Source organism: Melampsora larici-populina, assembly GCF_000204055.1.
Source record: "Melampsora larici-populina 98AG31 unplaced genomic scaffold MELLAscaffold_10, whole genome shotgun sequence".
Classification (NCBI taxonomy): Eukaryota; Fungi; Basidiomycota; class Pucciniomycetes; order Pucciniales; family Melampsoraceae; genus Melampsora; species Melampsora laricis-populina.
In genome coordinates this window covers 162,100-173,714 of record NW_006768774.1, presented here as the reverse complement: position 1 = coordinate 173,714, position 11,615 = coordinate 162,100, and the positions used below count along the sequence as shown (strand labels likewise).

The 11,615-nt window shown below is 43.0% G+C and overlaps 3 protein-coding genes across 3 annotated transcripts; all 3 read left to right on the top strand.

Moving 5' to 3' along the window:
• Window positions 1-113: 113 nt before the first annotated feature.
• Window positions 114-790, top strand: MELLADRAFT_84257 (uncharacterized protein; the record flags this gene model as incomplete). Its single annotated transcript, XM_007407920.1, has 3 exons — window positions 114-223; window positions 369-690; window positions 785-790. The coding sequence occupies 3 exons, from the start codon at window positions 114-116 to the stop codon at window positions 788-790; spliced, it is 438 nt and encodes a 145-aa protein (XP_007407982.1).
• A 3,707-nt stretch (window positions 791-4,497) lies between these two features.
• On the top strand, window positions 4,498-6,021 carry MELLADRAFT_84256 (uncharacterized protein; the record flags this gene model as incomplete). The annotated part of the gene is made up of 4 exons (XM_007407921.1): window positions 4,498-4,677; window positions 4,751-5,074; window positions 5,149-5,298; window positions 5,365-6,021. 4 exons carry the CDS (start codon window positions 4,498-4,500, stop codon window positions 6,019-6,021), a joined length of 1,311 nt encoding a protein of 436 aa, XP_007407983.1.
• An 837-nt stretch (window positions 6,022-6,858) lies between these two features.
• Window positions 6,859-8,721, top strand: MELLADRAFT_104548 (uncharacterized protein; the record flags this gene model as incomplete). The annotated part of the gene is made up of 5 exons (XM_007407922.1): window positions 6,859-7,020; window positions 7,055-7,127; window positions 7,168-7,697; window positions 7,771-7,877; window positions 8,514-8,721. 5 exons carry the CDS (start codon window positions 6,859-6,861, stop codon window positions 8,719-8,721), a joined length of 1,080 nt encoding a protein of 359 aa, XP_007407984.1.
• Window positions 8,722-11,615: the final 2,894 nt, after the last annotated feature.

Below are 11,615 nucleotides of genomic sequence, written 5' to 3'. Positions count from 1 at the left end.
CCAATCCTCTCCTCACACCCAATCCATCAATAATTTCAACTGTGGACCACGCTCGATCTAACGGTGGCTGGCCAATTAATCGCCAAACAATCCTACGATTGAGGTATTAGCCAATGGCTCAGCAATTGGCATTTCGCCACATTGAGTTATGGCTACCAGCGCTTTCGTGGGTCAACTCCGATATAATGAATATTGGAGATCTTGAATGGGAATTGGACCTTCGGTGAGCAGCAACATTTCTATATTATATATGTTGTCTTCCTTTTCCATCTCCCCCTCAAGTCTTTCTATCCATCGATCTCTGACTTCTGACCTAGATTTATATCTATCCCTGTTACCTTTCTATCTTCCCTTTCTTTCAAAACTAGCCCGTCACACTTTCTCAAACACACCATGCCTAGACCTAGAATTACACCCCAAACTCCTCCAGCAGTGCGATCTCCCTACGCCCGTGTGGGAACCGCAGCAGCTCCAACTCCTCGCAATACCTCTAGTGCGCGTCTTACGACTTTGTCCCGTGAAACTTCGAATGGCACTTTGGCACCTCGAGCGTCCACCACCTCTCGAGCTGTGGGTGGAGCCTCAGGCGTCATTTTGGCTACAAACCATGGGCAAGCCCTTCAGTATGGACCTGGACATCTCGTGACGCGCGAGGCCACCGACCAAAAGGTCTATGTTGATGACTCCCCTGTGAGGTCGAATCCCCACCGGTCCAATGTCTACTTGTATTATGATGCAAGTCCTTCTATTTTTGAGTCCGAAATCCTTGTTTATCAATGTTTAGCATTGACATTGACATATAACCCAATTATAGGAACCGGAGGCGGCTCCTGGACCCGCCAATGGAAGTGGCAAAGGTGATGAAGCCAAGGTCTACTACTGTCTTCACTGCCCGTAAGTATTCAACCACCTTGTCCCATCTGATCACCCGGATTTGTCACTGACTAATGATGTTTAAATTTTATTTAACAATGTTAGTGTAGCCCTGACGATCTCTGGTCGTCCAAACTCGAACCTCCATAAGCACCGCCGAAAATGTCCTGGTCTGGCGGTAGCCTGGATGAACCGAGAGCCTGGTAGCATTGCTCCGGACGAGGATCCACTTTCTGCAGCCGAACGCAAGAAAGTGCTCCGTAGGCTTCTTATTGGCGCGGTAATATCCAAAAACCTTCCTTTCTCGGTCTTTGAGGGTGTTTTGATGGAGAAAGCTTTACGGGCGATCTGCCCGTCCTTCCCATGGCCTGGTCGAATGACTCTCAAGGCAGATTCGGAAGCCTTATTCTACGAACTGGAAAAACAACTTATCGAAGAGATCTCTCATGTGCCTGGATCTATTTCCACGGCCACCGACTGCTGGACGAGCACGGATTTTTCTCACACATACATGGCAATTAACGGATTCTTCTTTAACTCTCAGGGCAAGTTTTGCCGACGGCTACTTGCATTCAAGGTCAGTAACTGTCTTTATGTCTCTTGCGTTTATGGTTTTTCCCGATTTCACCTCTTGATCTTACTCAACTGTGTTTTGCTTGCTTTTCCTTTTGTTTCAGACCCTGAAAGGCAAACATACCGGCGAAAATTTGGCTCAAGTCTATTGGAATGCTCTTGAACACGTGGGAGCGGTTCAGAAACATTACTCAGTTACCGGTGACAACGCTTCCTCCAACCGCTCCATGGTGCGTTACTTGAGCGATCGATACGCCGAGTTGGGGACTAGCTGGCCTTTTGCATCCCGGTTTCATGGGTGCATGTGCCATGTAATCAACCTAGTCGCCAAAGATTTCCTCGATGGGATGGGCGAGTTGACTGATGCCGATATCGCTGCTTACGAGGACTCTGGAATGGCCGAACCCCAACAAGCTTTCGAACCGGAAGAACCTATCCTGATGGACCTCGACTCTCAGTCAGAAGAACTCGACCCAACCCAAAACGATTTCGACATTGTCCAAGCAACCTATGACATGGAGGCAGTGCAAGAGTCAGTCGAAACCGAAGCAACTCAAACCCAGCCTGAGGAATCACCCACCGTGGAACCTTCCACCCGTAAGAAGTCGACTGTCGTAAGCCGGATTAGAGCTTTGGATACTCACATCCGCAAGAGTCCTCAAGAACTCGAGGCCTTCATCAAGATCCGAGAAAGCGTAAATGACCCGGAACTTCTCCCTATGAGCTGCCCTCCCACCCGGTGGAACTACTTTTTTTACATTGGCTTCATCGATCGAAATCTCTTCATACTCATGCGCTAACACCAATGCGTGTCTTAACAGGTACAACAGTCTTTGCTTCTCAAAAAATCGCTGACTCTCTACACCGATGACCCAAAACGAAAAAAATTGGCCATCTCGAAAACCGATTGGTCAACTATTGAATACTTGCTTCCAGTGCTTGAGATGTTTGAACGTGCGACACAAATCTTTCAATCCAACGATCCCACAAAACACAAGGTCCTACCGGTGCTCTGGGAAATTCAAAAGGTGTTGCGTAAGCATATGCAAGTGCTTGGCAATTGGGGGATGGCTTGCCGTCGCGCTGAGTTGAAGCTCATCAAGTATTTGGCTCGTGAAGAGGGCAATGCCCAAACTTTGGTGTCTACTCTGCTTGATCCACGTTTTAGGGACAAGATTTTTGAAGGCCACATCAATCGTGACGGGGTGGCCACCTCAGCCAAGAAACAGCTGCGTGATGAGTATAACCTTTGGAAACCCAAAGAAACACCTAGCTCTTCTCAACAATCGACCCCTCCTGCTGAACATGACCCTGAACTCGACAACTTGGACGAGATCTACTCGATTTTGGGCACCACTGCCATTCCGTTGTCCACCAACGCCACTCGGTCACTCGACGAACTTGACCGATACTTCCTTCGGGAAGATCCAGTCCTGCCTGGCGAAACGATTGGCCAATTTTGGACTGTAAGTGTTAGGAGCTCGATTTTGATTTATTTTTGGCATCAAATCAACAACTGACATGATTTTGTTCACTCTGTGTAGCGTATGTCAACCACCGGCGCCCTGCCGGTGTTAGCCCGGATTGCCCTCCAACATCTCACCATAGCCGCAGCAGCGGCCTCAGTTGAACGGGTTTTCTCAATCTCAGGAAACATTGCCGTGCCATCGCGAGGCCGACTTTACACCAATACCATCTGTCACCTTGTCCTTCTCCGTCATTGGCTCGGCAATGACCAGGCTACAGTTGAAGTTGATGCCATGGGTTGAAAGAAGGGTGTCACTTTTGGCTTTGTTTAAATCGGTGAAATTGTCTTCAACTCTTTCATGAAATATCCCCGATCATCATAAGAACCAATTTGTTCCGAATTGTATTTCATGATTTCTTTATTTACCTTATCAAATACCGCCAGTCTTGTAAGCTCTTGACTCTCATAGGGTGGTTGAACTGTGGAGCCAATGAATGATCAAAAGTTATCTTGACAGTCCACATTTATAATGAGGACTGGCAATTTTTTTAAATGTGAGTACTCGCAGTGTACTCGCGGTGAGTACACATCCGAGTGAGTCTACTCATTTGGTGAGTAAACTCACTTTGTTAGTACTCTTCGACCGGGCCATAATGAGTCCCATCCTCCTTGCGTACTCTGCCGAAAATTACCGTGGGAGTATCTGTACTCTATGTGTAAATCTGTACTTCGGTACTCAACTTGAGTACCAAGCGCGGGCGCCCGAGTGAGTGAGTCTGAGTAGACTCACTTCTGCATTCCTGGTTTGAGTACTGTAATTGGTGTACCCTGGATCACCAACCGAACAGAACCGACTTATATGACTTATTGTGATATATAATAGATCATTACTTCTCACACATAAATTATTTGTATCAGCTCTGAGACTCATCTCCGGCATTACAGATCAGGGGACGGTCTTTAATGTAGCCCAAACCATCCTCATTGTATATATCTAATGATTACTTCTCACCAACCTTTCATGAAATGTAGCTATTTGGCCTTTTGCTCTTGGCCGGTGAGGGACCCTGTGTCACATTATGAGGCTTGAGTTCGGCAAAGGGGCTCATCATTCTCACTATATAATCCCCACACAAACAAAGGTTCAAACCCACAATACCCAATGTCCAACAATCCTGCTCCATATAACATCAATCCACTTAAACCCCATATAGCGCTACCTTTTCCTCCTGTTCCTGGCAAGCTCAGCGGCATCATCTGCAGTTCTGAGAATTGCCGGTTAAGACCCTGCCATTCAACTGTATATTTTAAACCACACAAACAACCCTACGCTCCTCTGATTGGCATTAGGGTACGCATGTTTTTCTCTCACATCTACCTCTGATGTTGAATACCGTACCTGATGACGATTGGTCAAATTCCTCCAGTGCAAGATTGACCGCACTCACTTTTGTCAGTATTGGCTGGACAGGTTCTCATCCGAAATTCCAGCACACAACAGGCAGTTTGGCTGAGTCAATCAAAACATTCAAAACCCCATTGTTCTCTCTGACAACCACAACTTTCAGGACAGTCACATCGGAATGGACTTTGGCCATTTGCTTAATAGTTTTACCCCCGCAACTCCACCTCCTACCCAACCAACTCGCCCCAATCCCCCAGACCGAGTCCTGCCCACCCACTGTCGCGGCTACTTAGGACGTTTTGCTGAAGGACATCTGTTGTTGAAGAACAACAAATGTTCAATCAAAGCCTGCTATCATGTGAGGCAATCAAATAATTCATAGGGCCGTGATACAAACTGATGACTGACATGTTTCGATTCAAACTCAATAGTGTTGCAACGAACTCAACACCGATTCTGTCTGTCGCACTCATGCTTCCCAGTCTAAGCGTAAAGTGAAAGAGGCACAACAACAACAACTTGAAGCCGCGCCTCCCAATGGTTCAAACTCCAACGATGTCGGCTCAACCTCCAACAGTTATTCAGAGACGGCACCAACTCAAGCAGGACGTCTTTACACTAGAAAACTTACTTCTCAAGAACTTGATAAGTTCAAGACGTTGGCCATTGAGAAACAGGCGTTTGAAAGGTTGCATAAGGCAAGCCTAAATACGGCAAAGAAGAACATCACACTTTTGTTGTGGTCAAACCCCAATGTGCGTATCCACTACTCAATGGCTGTTTGCTTCAACACTGACATTGTTGAACATCCTTCACCTCCCTTAACCAGACTGAACCACACGGATTGTTAGCCCACGCCCCTCAATGGCCGTTACTAGCTTTGGATGAGTCTGAAGACCTCATGAAGGTTGTTCAGGAGACACTCGGTAATCAACTTCGACATAGCTTACAGGTTTGGAATGAGCACGACGAAATATGGGTAAGCATTATCCTTCTTTCTTTCCCAATTTACCCGATATGCTCATATTCACACCATTCAACATAGCTTCTTACTCCGACCAACATGATACAATCTTACGCATCAGACCGCCGTAAAATTCTGATACGATTGCCCACTGTCAATGAATCGGACTGCAAGGGTCTAGAATTACACAAGGTTCAAATGGCCGCCTCACTTACCAAGGGCTCAATGGATCTTTGTTACTTTCTAACTCCATCTTCATCTAACAAGATTTCGCGCAGTACCCCAATCCACACTCATAGTACACCAATTCGCATAGACAGTTCACCAATCAACGCTCACCAATCTAGAAGCCCTTCAAACTCTGACATTCAAATTTTGTCAACTGCCGACTCCGAACCGACCACTGATGAAGAAGGTGATGTTGCAAGCTCTTTAAAATGGCCTCATTCGGTGTCTATGATTCAGATGCTGGCTTTCTTTGATGCTTCTACGCGACCCAAAACTCACATCAAAGCCGCTTGGTCAGAGGTCTTTGGCAGCCCACACATGTACAAGAAATCTACTGTTACACGTTATCGCCAATGGCTTGGATTTGTGCCTCAATCAACACTGGATAAGTATATTACAACACATGGTTCCAAGAAGACTATTCATCAGGCCACAAGATACTTTCACGACACGTGGGCCAAAAGTGCAAAAGTTGTTGACAGTAAACCTACAAAGCATCATAAGACTTGATTTGCCGGTTGTGTTATTTTGTCTTGCTCGGAGCTCAAGTTGTCTTTTCTCTTATTTTTTCACCCCTTCCTCCTTCTGATCGCAGAAACCTGTGGTTCCTCTGTTTTATATTTTAATTTAATTACTCGCCACTTTTCATTTTCGTTCATTACGACATGTGTATAAGTTGTGTATATCTTATCGTTACTCGCTTTTGTAAATAAGTATATATCCATTCTGCTAATCTTCATTATTTCTTGAAGTTAACTACACGCTCATTATGACCTATTGACACAATGAGAAGTTATACATCAACAGCCTCGTCAATTGAGAGAACTAAATTAATAAATATGTCAAACAATTAAGAATCAACATCCTTAATAAACCCACGCTAGTTAGCATTGCTACCATTCCTCTAGCTGCTACCATCAACCGATTGGATGACCCCGATCGGTCGATCATGTTTCGCTTACTTTGTTTCTGATATTGATGACTCAATCATGGAACTGCACAACCAACATAAAATAATAAGGATTATAGTTCTATCATTCGTATTGTCAAATAACAGAACTACATTACTCCATATGCCAATTGATTGTTATTTAATTACATATAGTAATGCTAGTTCAGAATCATCGCTTGGCATATTTGCTATGCAAAACTACAAATAAAAGACTGTCACTGTACTCTCGTATTGGTTTCTCCATTTGGTTCAATCCTTCTCTTCCAATATTGACTTCATTGAAATTAATTATCTATCTTTCCAGGTGGGATTTGATTTCAATCATTCCGTGTTATTGATTTTGTTGCTCACAAATATTTTTATTAAAATTCTTTGAATGGTTCCTATAAGCTGCAATGCCCGCCCCAACCTCCTCATCCACACCTACTGAAGCGACTGTAAATGTAGCAAACAAGACGGCTAGTAGCACTCCTGAATCAGGAAAGGATGATATCGAACCGTCAGTCAAAAGTGTTACACCTTCTCGTCATCTCGCTGTTACTCCACCTGCCGGTGCAGTAGGTAGGCTCAGTGCCCGAGGTCATCCACGAGCTAGCGGAAGGTGTTATTACTTTACTCTCAACTAAACCGGATGCAGCACAAAATTTGGTCAAAATTGGTGACGGTGAGTATAAATATTGTAATGTTCAACACCTGACTATTAGGCAATTCAACTTACATTGAAACTTTTTATTGTGTAGAAAATCACTTATACCTCAACATTGGGTATAACCTCACAAGGCCAATTGCTCAGCTTCGTCCGGATTTACCCGCCATGCAGTTTGGCTTCATGTACGGTGTGATCTCAGACCTTCACGCCAACATGAACATGCGACTCACTTTTGACCCTGAAACTGTAAGAGATAGTGGATATACTGAAACCTTTGTTTCTTACAAAATTGGCCAACCAATCAGTATGATTTCAACCCGAGACATGTATGATTGGAGTACACATGAGATCTACGTTGATTGGGAGCTACTTCCAAAGAAGCTTACCGCGAAACAACATCAACGTTGGACCAGCCTTGCCGCCCAATCACACTGTTTGGCACTCTCAAAGGCGAACCTGTATGTCACTCGCATGCTTTCGTATTATCAAGAAAGCCTTCGCATCCTGTGGACGACCCATCGCAAACCTAGCAGTAAGGCAGCTACGAACCTTGAGAGTTTCTACAATCAAGCAAAAAGACTCCAGGTAAGTATATATATGCTCCGATGTCAAGTAATTATATTATCCGACTAATAAACAACATTCATTTTGATGTAAGGTAAAGAACTTGTACCTCTTACAAAGTTTGGTAGCTCAACCACCTGGACAAACTGGTTGGTATATGTGCGAGAGCCAGCATGAATCTCAGCCGAAGGGCTATGTTTGGTATTATGATTTTTATGACAAAGAGGCCAACACCAATCCTTGGAAAGATTACATTCATTCTTTAATTCATCATGCCTATCATGAAAGTGGTAGGCAAAGTTTGATAGTACAGATTGACTGTGACCAAGAGGGCAGAATAAGCGATGTAGAGTGCTACAATTCACAGTAAGTCAGATAGACGCTTGATAGATGCTACTTTTTACTCAGTCCACCCGCTCTTGATTATGTGTATGTTCTCATAGAGATCTAAAGCGAGGGCCAGGCGACTGGGAGGACATGGATAACACTTTCTTTTTGTTTCCACTGCACCATAAATGTAACCATCTTTGTGATCGACTTGGCTTACCAAAGCTGAACTGATTATTGGCTTCCTTTATCTGCTATCCATCATTTCACTTTGACTAATCTCTAGTACAAATAAGCTTTCAAATGATGGTTTTATTGTTATGTTTTTGATATGTGGCCATGCAACTGCAAAAGTGATGCGTATGGTATGGATGATTATTGTTATTCAGCAGAATACTTGATATCTGAGGTCAAGAATTTGATGGCAGAAGTTTTGAATATAAGATCTGACAAATGTTGATAGTACCACATCACTTGTCGTTTTGTGATTGCGTTATAATGAATGTGTAGTAGATTTCATACAGATTCATCAAACAATGAAGGGAAGCAGGAATTAAGGAGAATCACTGATTTACAAAAGCAAGTGACGTTAAATAGTAAGACACAACAGATGATGACAATCACACGCTATAATGTAAACGACCGGTGGGTGCAGACTGAAATTTGGAGCAAAGATACATTAAAAAAATTGATTCAAACAGTTATAAATGTTAAATGAGACGAGAAGAAAGAAAAATAAAGATAGCAAAATCGGGTGCATTGATCATCAAGGTCAAAAAATATGACTTGTAATTAAAGCAACTCTCTGGATAACCGTTATACCTACAACGACGTAGTGTTGTAAAAGATGTTTCCCGAAAACTCCACCTTGGCACGTTTTGAAATCTTTTCGCATAGACGTTTGTTGTGAAGTCTGATCATTTCGTTCAAGAAAAAGTTATATCTGGTTGCGTGCATCATGTGGCACATTGCGTCAAATCGACCAAACCACACATTTTCAATCTCGGCAGCAGACGAGTTAAACTTCCACTTTCCATCGGCTTTTTTCAATTCAGGGAACTTGTTTGGATCATTGTTAATGCGACATGTTGAATGAGATTCTTTGTGTGACTTGAAATGGAAACTGTCTACCGGGAGAAGTGTATTCTTGCAATGCGCTGTGTCTTCCTTGCTTGTGCGGATGTGAGAATATAGATTACATGCGTTATCGTAAAATATAACTGGTGGCATATCATCGGGGTTCGGGTAAAGCTCTTTTATCCAAACCTGAAAGGTTGGTTCATGTGATACAATCAGGTAAGGTTTTTTTTCATTAGGAACTTTGAGTAATGTGTGCTTACTTTGACCTTGGTCACCGATTCCAATACAAAGAAAGTTTTACGTGCTAATATTACGCCACATGGGGCCACCATCAGCTGTTCGTTGTGGGTCTTACAACGGGAGAACAAGATTTTGGGTTTGTTGACAGCAGATTCCCCACCATCTCGGTCCACCTCGTTTTCGCGTTCTTCTACCTCACAATATAAAAGATCTTCCTCACTCATGTTCACTTCCCCAGTTTCAGTTGAAAGTAACTCGCTCGGATCAATCTGAATCTTAGCTTTAGGCCGGTTGAGCCTCCTAGGCAAGCCAAACATTGTATTGTTGCGTTCTTTGTAAGCTTTGTATGCTTCAATATGCTCGATATCATCACAGGTTTGACTGTTGAATGAAACCGGTCTCATGCAAGGTTGTGCCTTACATATACCGCTGAGCAATTTTGTGTGCGTTGGGCAATAGCGGTCATGGACCTTGTGCAGAGGTTCATCACAATAGTTTGAAGCTCTGTGGGGATCGAGGACTTTGAGTTGGGATTCGGTGACACTACAACACCAGTGACCAATAGTTATGCCATCGGTGACAAGGGCACGCATGACTTTGTAAAAGGTAATATAAGTATTGATATTAATGTGGTTTTTCAAACAATGAGTATAGGTACAAACGTACTAGTTGCTTTGTCTGTCCCAGGTATCCTTTCAACTTTAGTGCAATCAGAACACACATGAGCCAAATATGGGGTGCCTTTGACTTTCTCCCATTCAGAATGGGCTTCCATTGCTGAAAAAAAACGGCGATCATCTGTACCCTTGCCATCACTTATCAATCGTATCCCTCGTTTGCTGGAAGATCTAAGTAATCAGTGGATGTCCAGCCCCTGGGAACAAACATGCGGGCTAATCCTGCGTGTATAATTAGGATCATTGAAATAATTCATGTAGTCGGCCTCAAGGTCTGCGTGCGTGTGATTGTATGAGTTTACAAGGTTGTAGACCGATACCCTACGTGTTTAGACAATGAAATAAGTCAGTATTTGTTCTATGTGTAATCAGGCGAGTGAACTCACACTGCAAGCATTTGTAAGTGGTTGAAGTAGTCGGCTAATTCATGGCTCATGAAGTAATGTTGAGTGACCTGGAAATATAACGTGGGCTGGCCTTCTTCCGGTGTATAGTATTCACGAATACCGTCGTGTCGGATGTAACATGGCGTATAAGTTGAGTTACATTCTAGGCAATGAAGATGATGATCATTGATGTCAGTGGTTCATTCCAGTGTGAAGTAAGACAATTTTCTACACTTACTACGACAGTAACCATTAAAGTGCTGGACGGTTTCTATTCCTTCAAGACCTAAGTGATAGCCATACACTTGCCGTCAAATTTCAAGTGCAACTGGCCCACACTCGTCAATACAATTGAAACAGTGTAAGGTAGGAGGGTAGAAGGTGTGTTCAGGTATGACCAGAGCACAATTGGGGCGGTCCTCCGTTGGAATACCATTAACGGGTAAGTTGTTGGGATTGTGGTTGCAAGACGGAAGGTCGTAATACATGAAGTGCCAGAGCCTTTGTCAGCCCTGAGTACATATACATGTACCCAAAACTAACCTGTAACAGTAAAAAACATATGTATAAGATTAACTAAATGTTACATACTGAGCATAGACTGTATGTAACATGTAATACAATGTATTAAAACCTTTATTACATATATATGGACCTGTAAAACAACATGTAATATGTAACAAAACACCAATTACACCTCATAAATCAGTGTCAAGAGTTAAAATGCTTATATCACATACCACACACAAGGTATATGTAATCAAGCATTACTAGTAACAATCAGTACTACATGTCAATAACTAAACCTGAACCAATGTAGTGATAATAACAAATATCACTACAGTTAGGTTTGGAGAGGAGAGTATATAAACCCTCCTCTCTCAGCCTTCAGAGAATCCCCCAAGCAATTATTACCCACTACTTTTAAAGAACAATTAAAGTTCACTGAAGTAAAATATCAAGAGTCTTATACAAATAAGACTAGTGATAAGCTTCATCAACTTTAATCAGATTCCTGATTAAAAGTAGGTAATACAATTCTTCATTTCCCTCTGGATCCTCTACTTCCCCTAAGTAGAAACCCAATCAAGGCTAGTGACCTCCAACAACTCCAGGCTAGTGACCTTAAGAAGAACTTCAGGCTGGTGACCTTAAGAATAACCCCAAGTTGGCAACTTTAAGGACAACCAGATTGGTGAACTAACTCACTCTTTGATCTGTTACTATAA